Below are 18,142 nucleotides of genomic sequence, written 5' to 3' on the forward strand. Positions count from 1 at the left end.
GTGAATTCATTAAAAATATCAATTTCTACTCTTGACATGCTCAAAAGTTTTGGGACACTTTGCCCATTCCGCCATATAATTTTTACAAACTTTAGCCCAGCTTTATATTGAAATTTATATATTTTTTAAAACATTTGAAAAGCAAGCAACTACCGTGTCCTCCTCGGGAGCATCGTTGTCCGGGACATCGCCGTCCTCGCACGCCGACTGCGTGTCCCCCATTTGGTTCACTCGCCGCTGCAGGCAGGAAAAAAAAAATCCCAAAATAGCCCCCCGGGCAAGCGGAAAACGCCGGTGAATGATGCGGGCCCGGACGTGGAAAAGTCTTTTTGCTTGCGGGGGAGGAGCCCAACCACGTGAAGGATGAAGACGCTCTCAGCTGCCACGCCCCTTTTGCTCCTATTCCACAGCGCATCCACCATGTATGTATATTTTTCCTTTTTTTATATATTATTGATTCTCATCTCATTTTCTTAACTTCTTTATCCTCACTAGGGTCACAGAGGGTGCTGGAGCCTAAGTTGGTGGGCGGCCAATCACAGGACATGAGGAGACGGACAACTACTCAAAGGTAGGGGATTTTTTTTAGTGTCCAATTAGATAGCCTAGCATGTTTTTTTGGAATGTGGGAGGAAATTGGAGTACCTGGAAAAAAACCACACATGCAAACTCCACACAGGTGGACTAAACTGGATTTGAACCCAGATCTTCCACCGTGAAGCCGATGCGTTAACCACTTATCCACCGCGCCACCCATATTATTCAATAGCCCAAAATTGTTTTCCTTTAATTTAGGTATCAAAGACAAACACAACAAAAACAACACAAACAACAAAAAAGAACAAAAACAACACGAGCATTGGCGCTTCCAATCGGCATTTCACAAGAAGTCGTGACCCCAACACGAGAGAGACGCTTTTTTTTATTTTTCATACAAGAGGGACATGACAGGATCGGTCGCGGTCCGGACGGACAGCGCGTGACGTGTGGGACAACCTGTTTTTCCCGCATTGGAGCGCCGCCTTCCCCATTGGCGTTTTAATCGCATTAGTTGTGTTTTTGCTGCAATCATGTTGCGCGCTCATTAGCATCCCGTAGCTAACTGGCGCCCATTGAAAATTAACTATTTTGACGTTAATGTCTAACATCCATGCTAGATTTGGATTAAACACGGGTGTCAAATTGACATCCGAATAAGTCAATCGCGTGGGTAAACTTCCTGTTTTTCTTCCGATAAAAATTTCCAACGCTGCGTTAGCATATTCTGAGGGTAGCGGGTTCGATCCCCCAGTGGGTTCCTGGAGGTTATGTGGGTTTTCTCTGGGTACTCCAGTTCCTTCCCATAGCTCAAAAACAAGCATGCTGGACAGATTGGACACTCTAAATCAGGGATGTCAAGCTCCGTTTTGTTCTCAGGCCAGAATGACAACTAGGCCAAGTTGGCTCCGGCACCCCCCGCAACCCTAATGTGGGTAAAGTGGTTATGGAATGTATAGCAGGCAAGGTGTGCATTTAGGGTGATTTTTTTTGCCTTTTGAAGGGAGTGGAAGGTCATTTTCGGTCAATTTTGGATGATTTGGCCGGCGTTGATGTTGAGCTGGTGGAAGGGCCGTTTGGCGTTGAGGAAAGCGCTCCAACCCCGTGACCAATGGCGGTCCTAATGTCATTTGGGCGCTGTGGTACGTACACAAGTCGCACTTTGTGCGCGTGCGTGAGATTTAACTGGAGTCACTCCCCGACTAAATGGAAGCAGCTGATGTTTGCTCCGTCCATTACTGTAATCTTGGGGCGTCACATGAAAGGACGGCGGGAAGAAACCACCGACCGACCGGTCGGGACCGGACGGGATTTCAGAGTTTGTCAAATTGTCCGTTGACGTTGGCCTCAAGGCAAAAGGTCACGATCCAGTCGTTAATCAAGTTGACCTTATCGTTTTTCTTTTTTAAGGCTTTTTTTTTTTTGGTTAAAAACATTTGTAATCATTCAGCAACATGTTGTTGACCTAGTTTGTTTAGTTATCTTTTATTTTTTTCTTCTCTCTGACTTTTATGAAAAAATATTGACATATTTTCAAATCATGCAGTACCTCATAATTCAGCTAATAATTTTCTAAATCAAAAATAAAACTGTAAATATTATTTTGTTTTATATTTTTTAATGTAGCATTTCTTTATGTACATAATTGTAAAAAAAATAACCCAAAACGAATCTTTATTTTTACGTTCGTAGAACAACCAAAGTTCAATGTAAACATCATAATAAAATTAAATATTTGTCCTTGTTTACCCAGCTATGTTCTAATCTAGGATCATGTGCTAAGTGCACTTTGAATAAAGGTGTTAATAATAATTGCAAGAGAAAAAAAAACTTTAATTCACTTGGCGCGGCCTGTCTATTTTTATAGTCTCTTTTTCCCATGACTCGAATTACTTGGAGTGTCGCCATTCTTTGTTTCTTCTTTCAATATAAATTCAAAATCATTCCATATTCCAAAACTTGTTTATTCCCATTAACTTATTAGTTGCCATTGACAATGGTAGACGACCAATACAATTTAACTGGGATGGCCCAATGAACATTTATTGTTGATTTTTTAGACTCGGTGTGACAGTACAGATTGTGTGTATTTGTGTGTACTTGTGTGTATTTGTGTGTTTGTTTGTGTGCGTCACATGCTGCCTTGCATCAAAGAGCCAAAATGAAAGGACATCAAATTGATGCAGAATTGAATCAAATGATGGCAACAAAGTAGCAGAAGTCAAAGTTCTCGTGGAATGTAAGTAAATTATGGAAAAAGTCAAACAAAAGTATTTGTGCAGAAACCCAACGTAAAAGCTATTCATGTAAAGTACGTAACGAACCTGAATAATTCCATTTTTATCCAATTTTATTTATTGTATTTTATTTATTAGAAAATGGTGTACCAAGTGTGTCCACAAGGCGGCAGTAACCAACTTGGATGGCACCGGGAAAAGATGTCAGAAGCGGAACTACGCCACATTTGTTTACGGTAAAGAATAACGTCAAATATGCGCACTGTCTTTTTCCGGTTTTTCCACTTCACTTAACAACACATGTCTTTAATAGCTTTAAAAACAAAGTGCTAAAATAGCAAAGCAACAGATGGCAGGGTTTAGTGGGAACTTTTATGCAAATAATCTTGTATTATTGGATATTGTCCAAGGTTTTTCGGTGACATTTTTGCACTTGTTATTTTGTTTTGAAAGCCTTGCGACTAGCCTCGTCCGCTCGCTTCCACTCAGGCTCGGCTAATAACAAGCAAGCTTTTTCCCGTCAGCGTGCCCGTTTCAAGCCGCCCCGAGAGCCTCCGTGGCCCGGCCGCTTTGCTGAGACGGCCCCGCTTCAACGGCTCACCCCAAGCGCGGTGAGCGTGGTGACCTCGGCGGAGCGGAGGCCACCATGAGCTCGGAGGTCGCCGCCGACCAACCGCGGGACAGGCCCGACGAAGCGGACGGTGGCTGCGACAAAGAGCCTGAGGCGGTGGAAGAACTCGACCAGAACCGCCCTTCGACGTCGGTCCAGAGCGGAGGAGAACCAGCCGGCTCCACCAATGCTGCCGCCGACTCGAGACTGGCAAATGATCAAGGACCCCCGGCGTCCGGCGGAGGTGGTGACGCCGGTGGCCGGCACAAGACTCTGTTTTCCTGGCTGCAGAACAGGGCCATAAGACGGGGAAGTTTTGTGGACCCGGTGCGGGACAACTTCAGAACCATGACGAGCTTGTATAGCTCCATGAACCCGGCGGCCCACTCGGTTAACTTGAATACCAGGACCCACGGAGCCGTCTTCAACCTGGAGTACTCCCCTGACGGGTAAGCTCTTAAAGGTTTTCTCTGAATTGGTCAATTTTAAAACATGAAGGAAATTCATGTATACTTATGTGATTTTGTTTAAAAAAAAAAGCATGCTCTTTGATTTTGTTACTGCAATTTTGGTTGTGATGTCATAACCAGAATTGATGATCAGATCTCGCTCTTTAAAGCTGCTTTGTTGTGATAATGGACCGTTTTGACCGTGTCCATTTCAGGTCCGTCCTAACGGTGGCCTGCGAACAGACCGAGGTGCTCCTGTTTGACCCCGTCTCGTCCCGACATATCCAAACCCTGACGGAAGCCCACGAGGATTGCGTCAACAACATAAAGTACGCCCACCCCGTATAAAATCAACCTAAAAGTACCCCGCATTTGCCCCGCCGTGGCCCAATTTCCAGGACGTGTGCTGAAAATGTGTCTTTCAGGTTCCTGGACAACCGTCTTTTCGCCACGTGTTCGGACGACACCACGGTGGCGCTGTGGGACCTGCGCAAACTCAATTCCAAGGTGTGCTCGCTTCACGGCCACGCCAGCTGGGTCAAGAATATCGAATACGACACCAACACGCGTCTGCTGGTCACCTCCGGCTTTGATGGCAACGTCATCACCTGGGACACCAACAGGTCTGCAGTTTTCATTACTGGCCTGCCATATTATTATGTGGTTGTGACGCTAATACTACTTCGGTTGGCAAAGAAAGCAATAGTTGGTCCAATTTTTGGCGCCTGCAGGTTCACGGAGGATGGATGCCCGCACAAGAAGTTCTTCCACACGCGCTACCTGATGCGCATGCGTCTGACGCCCGACTGTTCCAAAATGCTGATCTCCACCTCCTCGGGTTACCTGCTCATCCTGCACGACCTGGACCTGACGCAGTCGCTGGAGGTGGGCAGCTACCGCATGCTGCGAGCCCGACGGACCCCGCTCACGTCAGGTGGGTGCCCGGCCCCGATACACACACCTGAACTTCTCCCTGCCTCCCTACTCAAGCACACGACCTTTGACCTTTCAGACGGAGGCGCTCTGGCGTCCCGCTCGGCCGGACCTCGTCACGGGAGCGACTCGGGCAAGCTGCACCCTCACAGAGAAGGTTAGACTGGCTTTTGTTGAAGTAGTACTAGTATTAGTGGTGGTAGGAGTAGTAGTGGTGATAGTAGTGGTGGTAGTAGTGGTGGTAGTAGTAATAATAGTAATAGTAGTAATAGTAGTAATAGCAGTAATAATAGTAATAATAGTAATAATAGTAATAATAGTAATAATAGTAATAATAGTAATAATAGTAATAATAGTAATAATAGTAATAATAGTAATAATAGTAATAATAGTAATAATAGTGATAATAGTGATAATAGTAGTAATAGTAGTAATAGTAGTAGTAGTAGTAGTAATAGTAGTAATAGTAGTAGTAATAGTAGTAATAGTAGTATTAATAGTAGTAGTAGTAGTAGTAGTAATAGTAGTAATAGTAGTAGTAGTAGTAATAGTAGTAGTAATAGTAGTAGTAATAGTAGTAGTAATAGTAGTAGTAGTAATAGTAGTAGTAATAGTAGTAGTAATAGTAGTAGTAATAGTAGTAGTAATAGTAGTAGTAGTAGTAATAGTAGTAGTAGTAGTAATAGTAGTAGTAGTAGTAGTAATAGTAGTAGTAATAGTAATAGTAGTAGTAATAGTAGTAGTAATAGTAGTAATAGTAGTAGTAGTAGTCAGCCCACACCATTTTGTGGCTACCAAATCCCACTTGTACTGTATTTAAAAAAAAAAAAAGTTCGACTTTTTTTTTGACACATTCGTGGGATTACTGTACTACTTTCTTAATATAATTTGGATAAAAATGGAAAAAAACATGTATTTTTCAGGCCTTTCTCCCAGGAACAGCCTGGAGGTGCTAACCCCGGAAATCCCGGGCGAGCGGGACCGAGGGAGCTGCATCACGTCCCTGCAGCTGCACCCCAAAGGCTGGGCGGCGCTCATCCGCTGCTCCAGCAACTTGGACGACCGCGAGGTAAGGAAACCTTCCTGTCCCCTTTGCCCCGCCCCCTTCTAACATCCCCCTCCCTTCGCAGTGGACGTGCGTATACGAGTTCCAGGAGGGAGCGCCCCCGCGGCCCCCCGTGTCCACGCGCTGCTCCCTCCGCCTGACGCACTACATCGAGGAAGCCAACGTGGGGCGGGGCTACATCAAGGAGCTCTGCTTCAGCCCGGACGGCCGCCTCATCTGCTCCCCCCACGGCTACGGCGTGCGCCTGCTGGCCTTCGACGAGAGCTGCGGCGAGCTGGCCGACTGCGCCCCCGTGCCCACCGCCTGCCTACGTGAGGTGCGCTCCATCTACTCGCACGGCGACGTGGTGCTCACCACTAAATTCTCGCCCACGCATTGCCAGCTAGCCTCGGGGTGCTTGAGCGGCCGCGTGGCGCTCTACCAGCCCAAGTTCTAGGCCGACGCCCCTTTACAGTGGGCTTTTCAAAATGCGTCAAAAATTAAAGTCAGTTTACACGGTCCTAAAATGGAAGACTTATTTATAGTGTTCGATGGTGTCCAATATAAGGCTTGAGGACCAGATCTGGCCCGCTGCCTCACTTTGGGTGGCCCGCCAAAACAGATCTCTCCGTTTTTTTCGCTAAATTCAAATTCAGCAAGTTCCCACAGTCCAAAAATTGCAGAATATTTCATATTTTCTGACTCGATAAAGTAAATCATGTTCGTCGACTCCGTTTTGACATGTTTATTAAAAGTTAATATTTGTAAAAATTACAAAAAACGTTTTTTTTCCTCCCTTCGTTATTGGGATTGGTGTCCAAGTGATGGCCCAGGGGCCATATCTGGCCCGCCAAAGCTAAAACACGTGCGTCGACTTCATTTTTATGCTAAAATAAAAGTCATCAAATTTCTACACTCGAAATGTTGGAGAATATTTAAAGCTTTTGCCCCCCTTTTTTATAAGATGGTGTCAAACTGGTTGTACAGGGGCTGGATACGGATTTTGTTTTGCTAAAATAAAATGTGTACAATTTACTCTGTGCATCCATCTGAAAATAATTTTGTAATGAATTATAAAATATAGGCAGGGGAGTTTAACCGGTCCGCCACTTCATACTGCAAAAGTAAATCGGGTGGATTGTTTTGCGCTACAACTAAATAAATATAAAATTATTTATTCGAAAAATTGACACAAAATTAAAAAACAAAGAACAATAACCGATTTTAAAATGACAAGATTCACTATTTTCCATGTTAATATAATGACATTAATTAAAAACAGGAATACAAATGTAAAGAAACTTCAAAAAGCAGTTTATTGACTTTCAAAATAGAAATCTGATTTGCTAATGATTAGTCAATTGATCATTGTTATGTAAGTACTGAAATTGAAATTTTTAGGGAAGGAAAGTTAGAGTAAATGGTTTGCTGTTGTAATTCTTTATCTCTCCACTAGACGGAGCTCTTCCAGAAAAGTTGCTCAGGCCAAGTACAGTAAAAGGAGCATTTTTTTAATACTCGTATTGCATACAAAGTCAGACCAGCTGACACTTTAAGAGATCCCACCCTTGGTGGGGGCCAGTGTACCACACAAAACTAAATGTGTACCCCTAAATATTGATCGTTTTTAACGCCCTAGACCCTCACCCGGTCTGCCCGTCCCGCCGCGTCTTCTGGCCTTCTCGCCGCCGGTTGAGGGCCTTGGTGCTGGCTCGCAGCTTGCGTAGGCGGAGGGCCCGCAGGCGCAGCTGCAGGTCATGTGGAATCCGGCCCCCTTTGGCCCGAATCTCCTTCAGGCGCCGCATCGGCGTCTGCGTCAAGTTGAAGTCGCAGATGGTGGCCTGACGCTCCGCCCCCACGCGGCAGTGGCGGGCCGCCGGGAAGTAGCCCTCGGCCCAAGCCTCCACCTTGTAGTCGCCCGGGTTCAGGAGACGCCAGTAGTCGCCGTCGGCGGCTGCGGGTCGGGAGGGTTAATAGAGGACGCAACACTTTGGTGGCGTGGGTCTTACCCGATCGCACGTCGTGCTCGTGGTCCTCCACTTTGATGACGGCGTCGGGGATTCCCTTCTTGGTGTCTTTGTCGCGCACCACGCCCTTGAGGCCTCGTTCGATCTGGTTGGTTAGGAAAGTGGCGAGCGTCTTGGAAAGGTCAAATTAGGGAAATGCGAGGATGGTACCTGTTCCATGAAGAGGAGGAGGGACTCTTTGTTGTTTTCCCATTCCGTGGGGAGCTCGCTGGCGTGGGGGTACTTGTCGCAGGACAGCTCCACCGTCACCTCCATGCAGTTGGTGTGCAAGTAGCTGAAGTCGTTCATGCCTGAGAAGGGATGAGGTGGAGTTAACTTCAGATTAGTTCAAAATGGCCGACCTCAGATCAGAAATTAAAGTGTTTGTGGCAAGTTGCAGGGGGTGAGCGGACTAACTTCCAGGCACATTGTGCCAGGCTCCCCCGTTGATGATGTTGTTGCGCGTGCGGAAGTCCTCGTAGTGGCACAGGCGCCGCTCGGGGTCGGACATGGCCGGGTTGGACGAGGCGTAGACGGTGGCTAGCCAGCGGAAGAAGGCGTTGTCCGGGGTGGGCGTGTTGGCCTGCGGGGCCCAGCCCTCCGTGCCGTCGTAAGGGTACGTCACCACCAGCTCGCCGCCGTGCAGGTTGGCGCCCAGCACGAAGGGGATGTCCTGCATCCAGCTGATCACCGCCCGCGTCTCCGGGGCTACCTGAACGCATCGCGGTCAGATAGCTGGCTAACCACTCACTCCCGGCTAGCGTATCTGTGGATATCTCAACCCATGACTGTTAGCTAGCTAGTGGTTAGTTAACTAAGCTAGCTAGCAGTTAGTTAGTTTAGCTAGCAGTTAGCTAAGCTCCTGGCTAGCATATCCGTTGCCAACTGAATTGCTCGTGCTTGGCAAGCTAGCTTACCACTCCCCGCTAGCATAACATAGCATAGCATTTGTATTTTCATGTCCACAGCTAAATGTTAGCCTCAGGGGAAAGTACTCTTTTTGGCTAATTATACTAATAATTTTGGCGTTAATAACATATATATACTTTTTAGCTTTTAGCTTTTTTTTAGCCTTACCAGGGCGTCTTCTTTAGTGTAGTACTCTGGAATGGGAATGTAATGGTTGGGAATTTTGGACGGGTCCAGAGCCGCCTCTTGTGCGTCCCACAAGATGTGGTTGAGATCCGGGAAGTTGTGATTCAGGTCGATCCACTCCACGGTGTAGCGGCCCTCGCCCCAGCCGGCTAGCTCGGAACCCTGACCCCGGGAAAGAAGGAAGGTCGGCCTGTAGGGGGACGCTAGCTGGCGGCTATTCCTACCTTGTTGTAGGCCACTTCGTACCCATCCGGGTTCATGGAGGGCAGCAGGTGAATGCGCGTGTTGGAGACCAGTCGTTGCACGCGATGGTCGCCCGCTTTGTAGCGGCGGCACATGTACTGCATGAGGTTGAGCACCAACTCGCGACCCAGAACCTCGTTCCCGTGCATGTTGGCCACGTAGCGGAACTCCGGCTCGCCTGATTAAATGTGTTCAATGTTGGTTTTGATTCCCTAGCGTGTCCATTTTGGGGGACTTTAAAGTTGCTGTCCACAAGAAAAATGGTCGCCTTACCAAGTTCGTGCTTTCCAGGATTATCCGAGATCTCCATAACGTAGAGTTTCAGGCCCATGTAGCTTTTCCCGATGGTGTAGATTCGGGTGATGTCTGGACACTCCTCCGCCACCGATTTCATCACCTGGATCGGTCGAGGAGATAATGTCAGGTAGGGGCCTTCTCCGGTAGAAGCGGAGAAGGCCCACCTTTCTCATCTCCTGGTAGTTGTGGTGTCGGAAATCTAGGCCGTCTTTTGGGGTGGCGTCTTCTTCCGACTTTTCTGCAACCAATTCCAACATATGACCGTTAGCATGCGAGCGGTGCTCTGTCTTGGGTGGCTAGTTGCTAGCTTAGGGCCTAGTTGGCTTTAGGTGGCCATCTTGGGTCAGAGTTATTATGTAAAGAGAGTTATTTTTTAAGCTATTCGAAGGTGAGGACCAATTTTTACCAGATTTCAGGATCAATGAGATTTGTTTATACTCTTATCAAACCAAACCACTCCCCCTTTCCGCCCTAAAACCAGACTGCCTAAAGTCCAGGTCCTTGGTTCAGTTCCTTAGATGGGAACTATTTTTTTTTTGCCACCCAAAGCAAAGAACTCCAATTTGCCCCAAATTTGAATTTGGTAATGTGGTGGGCGGGCTTTAGCCACCTCGAATTTGACACCCGAGGATCTCGGCCCTGAGGCAGACGCCCCCGTCGGGGAACCAGGTCTGCGGGTTGATCCGGATGTAGCGGGCCACCACGGGGACGGGAAGCAGCGCCAGGACCGGAGTCTCGCCGTCGTTGTTGCCTTCGAAGATCTGCGGGTGAGGGGGAGGTACCCGGGAAAAATTAATGGAGAGAAAAGCTGTGGGAATTTGGGAAGAGGCTCTTATTGTGCAATCCCTACCGACTCTCCTTTTGTGGGTTTGCGGTTTTTGGTGCAATTTTATGACTATTTTGACAGTTGGATTAAGCATTTGGGTGTTTAACCCTTAGTGGTGTATATGTGGGTCAAAAAGTGTATTTTGCTGTTAGATTGAGAGTTTGATTTTTGTATGAAAAAGCTGTTTTTTGTAGGTTTTTGTTGTTGTCGTTTTCCTGTTGTTGACTGAATGGAAGATAAAACATAAACCTAAAACCTGAACATTAAATTAAACCAAACATGTTTTTAAAAAGTTGAAAAATAGGACCAAATAAAAAATACCTGAACTAGAAAAAAATAAAAAAACTGCAAAAAATATGGAAAAATAAACCTGTAACCATAGGGGGGAAAAAATCACTAAAAGGGTCATGTTTTTAAAGTGGATTTGGGGTCACTCACGGCGTCTTGCGTCCCATTCAAACTGCTCTTCCAGCTGACCGAGTCGTTGCTCAGCTGCACTTTGTAGCTGGTCACCCAATCCCGTCTGCGAACAGCAGCAAAAGACACTTGAGCTCAAGCCCGGGTCTCCTAAGTCCCCCACCCACCTCCAGATGGTGTTGCGGCCTTGCAGGATGACTCCGATGAAGCGGGTCGGGCGTAGGGCGTCCACTTCCAACCACTGGCGGGTATCCGCGTACTCGGCGCACCAGGCGCCGTCATACAGGTCTCCGTCCTCAATGCCCGACTGCAAACATTAGCGTTGGCGTCTTCAACCCCCCTCAAAAAGACCACACGGACAACAAGACGGACAACCTGGATGTTGAGACGTCCTCGGTGCGGACCCAGACCGAACCTCTCGAAGGAGGACGCTTGGATTTGAGTGTCGTCCACTTTCAAAGACTCCAAACCCAGAGGAGGACAAGCTAGAGGAACCACATGAGAAGATTACCAAGGATTTTGGCTACATCCATTTTTACCCACCAGGTTTGCAGGGGGTGCTGGAGCTATTAGGTGGGGGACATACCCTGAATCCATGGCTAACCAATCACCGGGCATAAGGACAGAAAGGACAACCAATCATAGATAGGAGCAATTTAGAGTTTTTAAGCGGCTAGCCTAGAGTGCAGGCAAAGCCGTCTCGGATTTCGCATGGAATTTGCTTATCTGCGCATCTTTCATTGGTCCTCCTAGTAAAGGCAAAAAAATTGGGAAAGTGGGCCCCTCCACGTACCGCATAACTGAGGCGGGAGGCGCTCCGATTACATGGCGTTGCTGCTTTTAACCCCTCACTGGTATATACTGAATCAAGAATGGGAGGCTAATGCTAACTCAACGTCAATTGCTGTCAATGGCAGGGCAATGACTTCATTTCAGGTGACCACCATGTTTAGTTTAGGGGCTCATATGAGACATCATGTTAGTTTTGGGGTAGTCCAGCATCGCTTTTTTTGTTGATTTGGGGGGAATTTCAACACCATTTTTCATTTGTTTAGAGTTTTTTTGGTTTTGGTGCGTTTATGTTTTTTTGGGGTCACTTCCTGATGATTTTTGGGTTATTTAAGACAGTTTTGTGGCAATATAATAATGACTATTAATTGAATTTTTTCCAGGTCCAACTTGGTGATTGAAATGAGTATTTTGGAGGATACTTAAGTTACTTTCTGTATATTTAGGGTCACTTCCTGATGATTATATGGGGCCAAAAATTATTTTAGTGATATTCGAATCCATTTTTGGTCATTTGTTATGTTAATGAAAGTTTTATAATACAGCAAACTTTTTTGTGGGCATCAATTTTTGCCAATTTTCAAAATACTCCAAAGGTTACTACATGCATCACATTTACAGTTAAGTAGACAGTCGGTTTGGGTTTAAGTCAGGGTTTGGAGTTTGGTTCTACCTGCTGCAAGTTTCTCCTTCTCCTCCTTTTCTTTGTCCTTCTTCACTTGCGGGGTCATTGTGCTGGGGGGCGGCGGCGGTGGTGGGCTGGTGGCGGGGCTTGACCCGGAGGTCACCCCAATTGGGGTCACGCCGGTGGGGGTCGCGTCACTGAAGGTCACGGTCACATTTGCGGAGGTCTGGGTGCTGTTGCCGCCACTCGCATGGAACGTTGCCGCCAGGAGGCCCAAAAAGATGAACTTTTCCATCTTGCGTCTTGTGGCTTATGCGTGGGGAAAACGACTTAAGAGGGAGAGCAAAAAAAGGGGGCGGAGTCAAAAGGGGAGGGGGGAAGGATGCCCAAAAAGGACTTTTCACAATGAGGCATGGCAGCCAAACCAAAGTCTGTTTGTTCTAGCTAGTTTAATTTATTTGTTATGAGTAGATGTAACATGTCCTTAAAATTGCCCTAATTTAAGAAAGGATGTGGCCTTATAGAAGGCCCAAAAATCAACAAGTAATGACCCCAATTTAACAATCATCAGAATGAAGAGTAAGTTGCAACTTTTAATTGTGCCAATTAATTTCATTCTGGAAAAACTGCATAAACACGCCCTGATACTCTCGATAGACAAGTTCCTGGCCCTAATCGTGGCTTTCAAAGACTACAAAAGTTTCTTACGGGAACCTTGCGGACTTTCCTGTGAGTCAATTGGCGACTCAGCGCTTTTTCAAAAGTGGGAGCCTCAGGCAGATAAGATTTGTTGTTGTTTTCTTTTTTCTTTTCTTCTTTAAAATTCAGGAATCTTCCTGTAAAACACGCCCAGTTACTTGCACAACACTCGGATCCAAAACAATGAGCCGCCGCAAGAAAATGTTCACGGCCTAATCTGCATGACCATTGGCTTGTATTTCCTAACCCTTTCCCTACTTTGGCTTCTCTTTTAACCATATAAACACAATATAAATACCACACATCAAATATAAAAAATGTCAGATTTATTAATAAATGATTATATGTACGTGTATGTGTTATAGTGTAACTATCTGCGACGCAAAATGGCCGACAAATGACGGCGTTCTGTCCCCGTTGACCTGAGACGCCTTTCTATTATCTAATTTTTTTTATTGATATCTATGGGGCAAAATGGCAAGCATTTGGAGGAGTCGACCCGCCCCAGGAACGTGACGTCATAAAGGCTCGCTCGCATGCAGACAGGCGGCAGGCGGCTAGTGGTAGTTAGCTCAGCTCAGGACATCGACTCGTCACGGGAAGCTTCGCGGTCCGCACCCTCCCCTTTACCGACCACCTCTACCCCGAGGACACGTTATTCGACGGGGACGACTAATCGGTGGTGAAGAATGAAATAAGCTGCTTCTAACCACACTGGTTTGACTTTTCCCCTGGTCGCTTCTTTCTTTTTTTCGTCCCCTTCGGGTGCCTACGTAATTCCTTTTTTAGCTTCTTGGGCTAATTGCGTGCGCTCGCTGGAAAAGACAAGGCCTCGGGCGTTGTGTTTTGGACGACACTTGATTCGGAGCGGAGGCCCCAGCATTCCGGCGTTACAAGGCCGGCTTAAAACGCTCGGATCGGCTAGAACCAACGGCACCATCACCGGCGGCGGCACCCCGACGAACGGATGGCTTTGAAACGGATTAACAAGGTGACGTTTTGTGATCTGACAACCTTAACCGCTTGCTCGTTAGCCGTATGCTAACCTGTTAGCTTTGACACCTCTTTCCCCTGTTAGCCAAACATTACGTCGGGAAAAATGATTGTCTTTACTCATTAATTGTTTTCTTTCGACTGACATATTTTTTAAACACATTGGCGAGACTTAATACAGTAATTTAGCCTGGGTTAGCCAGTTAGCTTTAGCCTCTTCTCCCCCGGTCGCTTATCATTACGTCGTGAAACATGAGCGTCGTCCTTTTTTGTTTTGGCCGACATTTGCTAAAACGCACACACGACACTTAATTCGAGAGGAAACTGTTTTAAACGTCTTAATTTGGTACATGTTGGCTTGTGTCGTGAAAAAGCTAGTGACTCAGGAGGCCCTCGAATAGCAAGGCGCTTATATAAACACGTTGGCGCTAGCACAGTTGTTATAAAGTCTATTGGTTTCATTATCGTGCTCTTATTTGGTGTTAAATTCCTTTAGCTGATTTTGCAACAGTCACAGGCGGCGACTAACAAGAAACCATGAGTCATAATTTACGTCAATAGCGTCGTGAAACATGACTGTGTCATGTTGCTGTCGATGTAATCGCTCAACATGGCGACACTAGTTTGCTTTTCCAATGACAAAATGGCTATTAATTGTTCGAATGACAGGTAAATTATTATTATTTTTCTTCCCCCATTAATGTTGATGAGGTCGGGTGGGGCCTCTAACCCACCCGACTATTTGTAGCACCGCACAAATGGCTGAAGGTCTAAAAATAAACGCCGATTCCATGTTTTAGTCTCAACTGACTTGAATTGGAGTACACAAGGGTTGACATTAGGGTTGGGCAATGCTGTATTATTTTAATCTTAAGACGATTTATTAATATTAGGCTTTATTTTGAAAAGTAGGGCCCTCATCGTTATCATGGGTGTCCAAACTTTTTTAATATCTTAGGAATGCTTGAAAAAATGATGCTAGGCTAAGTTGAAATCCTTTACCAAATAGAGTCGTAATCGGTACTGCTATCCTACTTCAAACATGTTGGATGTGTAATAGAGATAAGTGGCCATCTTGGTTAGGTCGACAGGCAGTTGGAAAGTAGATCTACAAGTGTAACCATTGCGCAACAGCACCCGTTTCTTTCTTAGTACCCGCCGATGTCATTTTATTGCCGTATCGGTTCCAGTGTGGTGCGACGCTAATATGAAAGTAAAATGAAGTCTAAAACAAAACAATCCCGTTTCAGGAACTTCACGACCTGGCTCGCGACCCGCCCGCGCAGTGTTCAGCAGGCCCAGTGGGAGACGACAGTAAGTTGGCATCGAGACGACTCGTCAATTTAAAAGAAAAATGGCGTCCTAACATTTTTTCTTCCCGCAGTGTTTCACTGGCAAGCCACAATTATGGGCCCCGTAAGTCAAAAGTCTATTATTTTTTAATTCTCTTACATATTTATTCTTCTAATATCCATTTAAAATGTCGTTTCAGAGTGACAGTCCATATCAGGGAGGTGTTTTCTTCCTGACTATCCATTTTCCAACAGACTACCCCTTCAAACCACCCAAGGTAATTTTATCAAATAAACATTATGGGGAGATTTAGAAAACAAAAGGGAGGCAACAAAATCTTGTTTATCAACTTATCAATTGACACCGTCATTTGACATTTACTTGAAAGTTTATTTCCTTGTTTGTTGTATTGACATGAAAAAAGCTTTTAGTTCTCAAGGGATGAAAATCCAGTACATTCAGTACATTTCAAATTCCACTTTACCCTTGTACTTGAGTACAATATTTCTCAATATTTTGTGGTTAGTTTTAAAACTATCTTGCTAAAGTTAGCACTAGCATGTCTTGTTTATTACGGCATTGTATTATTTTTTTAAATACTTCACTTTATTACCATCTCAGCAATGTTTCAGTCAAATTATTTTTTAGTAATATTAGTTTTTAATGAAATTTCTAACATGAACTTTTGACAAAGTTTAACATGAGCTTTTGTGGTCACTTTTTTTAATGGACTCTATTGTATGTCTAATGGCGTCTTTTTGTCTGACAGGTGGCGTTCACGACAAGAATCTACCACCCAAATATTAACAGTAACGGCAGTATCTGTCTGGACATTCTCAGATCACAGTGGTCTCCAGCACTTACTATTTCCAAAGGTGAGCCCCGCCCCCTTACCTTTTCCTATCACATTTTCCGCCATCACTGACATTTGGCTTTTCTTCTTTTACTGTAGTTCTTCTCTCCATTTGCTCGCTGCTATGCGACCCCAACCCAGATGACCCGTTAGTGCCAGAAATCGCACGAATCTACAAAACAGATAACTCCAAGTAAGTTGAGGGGTACACACACTTGTGTATATATAAATACACGGCTAGGCTACGTCAGTAAACGTTGACTTTGGACTCTTAGGTACAATAAGCTAGCTCAGGAGTGGACGGCCAAGTACGCCATGCTTTAAAGCCCCCAGTAGAGGGCGGGGGGTAAGGATTGATGGATGCATCTTGGCCGGCTACTCGCGTTGATTGTCTTGTTTGGTTTTTAAAAAAAGATATATAAATATAAACAATCAGGGTACATGTTGGTTTTAAAGTTTTTTTTGGGGGGTGTCATTAGGACTTTATTGAAAAGTCACTGCTTGGATTTTGATAGGCACTTTGCCCATAGCATCATGGCCGTCCGTCACCCTGCAGCCATTTTGATTGTGGCAACAAAGGGTATTTTCATACTTGAATTAAAGTAAGTTAAATGGCTAATCCGTTTTGAAGTGGTTGTCGCCATTTTGTTCCCCGCTTCAAATGAAATTGCCTTTTTTTTAATCGGCGACCAGCTTTTGGGATTTGCGAACACGTTTTGCGCATGACCGGGTTTTCCTTTTTTGCACGTGTCTAGTTGGATCGTATGCTATGGTTGCTAACGCCATTTTCTTCTCTTTGCAGGTACACCAAAATGGCAAAAGAATGGACACAAAAATATGCAATGTGATGGAGAGAATTAATGTTCCGGTGGTGGGGGGGAAACGCATTTCTTTGGTTCAGACTGAAAAGGTTTCTTTCTCTTTTTGGGGAGGGGGGATGGATTCCTCACTTGAATCCGTTTTTTGGGTTGTTCAACCAGAACATTTTCCACGCCCCTTTTCTCGCCTTGACTCGCGCGCCAGTTTGGTTCCCCAGGGCGCACGACGACAGTTTTTCCTGGAGTTTGTTTTTCTTTTTCTTCTTTTTCTTTTCTCCTCCCTCCCTCCCTTTTCTCCATAGTTGACGAGGCGCATGCACCATAGAAGCCGTTAATCAAGTTCGAGGATTCGTTTGGCAATGATTAAAAAAAACAAGACGTTAGCTTAGGATGCTGTTAGCGCGTTCCAAACCAGCATCGCAATCTGGGGACAAAATAGAAAGTGACCTCAATGTCTATATTATGCATGTTAACACACACACAAAAAAACATTAGGAAGAATTGGGTTCCCTTTCCGTGGCGCTTGACTATTTTTTTTTTCTTTTTCTTCCTTCCAATTTCTAGAAGCCACTACTAGTGATGACCGTTTGGCTTATGCCCCCCCACCACAACCCCACACGAACACACGCACACACACAAACTGTCTTCTTGTAGTGTATCATGTTAAGCTAACAGTTGAGCCTCAACTCGCAGCTCTTGTTTTTAGTTTTGCCCTCCAATAAAATTACTTCAACCATAAATGGGATATGTATTTTTTTTTGCTAATTTAAATCCATTAGTAATAGTTGTTTTTGTTCCGTTTACTTGTATTTCCAGTTTAACTTTCAAATTTTAAACATTTCATTGGCATTTTTAACTCCCACAAAACTTTTTATTCAAATCCAAACCAGAAGGGCAAGTATAAACAGCCATTTTAAAAGAATTGGATTAATTGTGCAGTCAATAAACATGTAAATCAGAAATCTAATCCGTACTCCAGGGTCAGGATGCTGGATTAGGAATCCGTCAAGACACGCCTTCTTGTTTACCGGCTGGACGAGTCGTTGATCCAATGGGAAATCCAGAAGGCGTAGCCTGGGCAGATGTTGGTGGAGAGGAGTAAAGATATCATATATTCAAGGTTAGACATCTGTGAGCTAATGGGGACGTGTCATCACTCGTATTGGGGCAGTTTATTTTGACTCACTTATTTGACAGCAATTAGAGAAATGACCAACAGTTAAGTTTTTTTTTTTTGCAGGTCCCAGTTGAAGTGCAAAAGTCGTTTCCTGATTAAAAATTTATTGGTGTGTTTCCAGTTTTTAGAGAAGTATACGTGGTTCTTTGGCAAAGTTATATTGTGTTCAGTGTACAAAACTGCTCCTTTTTATGAAGGCT

The 18,142-nt window shown here is 45.1% G+C and overlaps 3 protein-coding genes across 4 annotated transcripts; 2 read left to right on the forward strand and 1 right to left on the reverse strand.

The window, feature by feature from the left end:
* Positions 1-3,013: 3,013 nt before the first annotated feature.
* Positions 3,014-6,838, forward strand: wdr32 (WD repeat domain 32). Its single transcript, XM_077730608.1, has 7 exons — positions 3,014-3,833; positions 4,049-4,162; positions 4,259-4,456; positions 4,565-4,767; positions 4,846-4,923; positions 5,690-5,835; positions 5,897-6,838. The coding sequence occupies exons 1-7, from the start codon at positions 3,421-3,423 to the stop codon at positions 6,266-6,268; spliced, it is 1,524 nt and encodes a 507-aa protein (XP_077586734.1). The 5' UTR covers positions 3,014-3,420; the 3' UTR covers positions 6,269-6,838.
* A 402-nt stretch (positions 6,839-7,240) lies between these two features.
* Positions 7,241-12,523, reverse strand: cpxm1a (carboxypeptidase X (M14 family), member 1a). Its single transcript, XM_077731529.1, has 14 exons — positions 12,514-12,523; positions 12,158-12,418; positions 11,071-11,180; positions 10,863-11,002; positions 10,717-10,801; positions 10,063-10,213; positions 9,617-9,690; positions 9,429-9,552; positions 9,137-9,333; positions 8,895-9,074; positions 8,235-8,529; positions 7,989-8,128; positions 7,821-7,923; positions 7,241-7,765 (listed from the first exon to the last, which is right to left on the reverse strand). Exons 1-14 carry the CDS (start codon positions 12,521-12,523, stop codon positions 7,455-7,457), a joined length of 2,181 nt encoding a protein of 726 aa, XP_077587655.1. The 3' UTR covers positions 7,241-7,454.
* Positions 12,524-13,320: 797 nt separating this feature from the next.
* On the forward strand, positions 13,321-17,505 carry LOC144205965 (ubiquitin-conjugating enzyme E2 D3-like). 2 transcript variants are annotated; one of them, XM_077730614.1, is made up of 8 exons: positions 13,327-13,487; positions 13,598-13,799; positions 15,052-15,115; positions 15,186-15,217; positions 15,294-15,371; positions 15,864-15,969; positions 16,047-16,140; positions 16,750-17,505. In XM_077730614.1, the coding sequence occupies exons 2-8, from the start codon at positions 13,776-13,778 to the stop codon at positions 16,793-16,795; spliced, it is 444 nt and encodes a 147-aa protein (XP_077586740.1). In that variant the 5' UTR covers positions 13,327-13,487; positions 13,598-13,775; the 3' UTR covers positions 16,796-17,505. The 2 variants fall into 2 exon arrangements, with proteins under 2 accessions (XP_077586739.1, XP_077586740.1); XM_077730613.1 differs by having other exon boundaries at positions 13,321-13,799.
* The last annotated feature ends 637 nt before the right edge of the window (positions 17,506-18,142 follow it).

The sequence above is a fragment of the Stigmatopora nigra genome, chromosome 13 (genome assembly GCF_051989575.1).
Source record: "Stigmatopora nigra isolate UIUO_SnigA chromosome 13, RoL_Snig_1.1, whole genome shotgun sequence".
Classification (NCBI taxonomy): Eukaryota; Metazoa; Chordata; class Actinopteri; order Syngnathiformes; family Syngnathidae; genus Stigmatopora; species Stigmatopora nigra.

What these genes read in the sequence shown, in the direction of transcription:
- wdr32 (XM_077730608.1), top strand. Translation starts at nt 3,421, where the DNA reads ATGAGCTCGGAGGTCGCCGCCGACCAACCGCGGGACAGGCCCGACGAA. An exon ending in CTGGAGTACTCCCCTGACGG is followed by an intron (nt 3,834 to 4,048) that starts GTAAGCTCTTAA and finishes TGTCCATTTCAG; the next exon opens with GTCCGTCCTAACGGTGGCCT. An exon ending in ATCACCTGGGACACCAACAG is followed by an intron (nt 4,457 to 4,564) that starts GTCTGCAGTTTT and finishes TGGCGCCTGCAG; the next exon opens with GTTCACGGAGGATGGATGCC.
- cpxm1a (XM_077731529.1), bottom strand. An exon ending in GAGGACGTCTCAACATCCAG is followed by an intron (nt 11,003 to 11,070) that starts GTTGTCCGTCTT and finishes TAATGTTTGCAG; the next exon opens with TCGGGCATTGAGGACGGAGA. An exon ending in CCTCGGGTGTCAAATTCGAG is followed by an intron (nt 9,691 to 10,062) that starts GTGGCTAAAGCC and finishes AATTGGTTGCAG; the next exon opens with AAAAGTCGGAAGAAGACGCC.
- LOC144205965 (XM_077730613.1), top strand. Translation starts at nt 13,776, where the DNA reads ATGGCTTTGAAACGGATTAACAAG. An exon ending in ACCCCTTCAAACCACCCAAG is followed by an intron (nt 15,372 to 15,863) that starts GTAATTTTATCA and finishes TTTGTCTGACAG; the next exon opens with GTGGCGTTCACGACAAGAAT. An exon ending in AGCACTTACTATTTCCAAAG is followed by an intron (nt 15,970 to 16,046) that starts GTGAGCCCCGCC and finishes CTTTTACTGTAG; the next exon opens with TTCTTCTCTCCATTTGCTCG.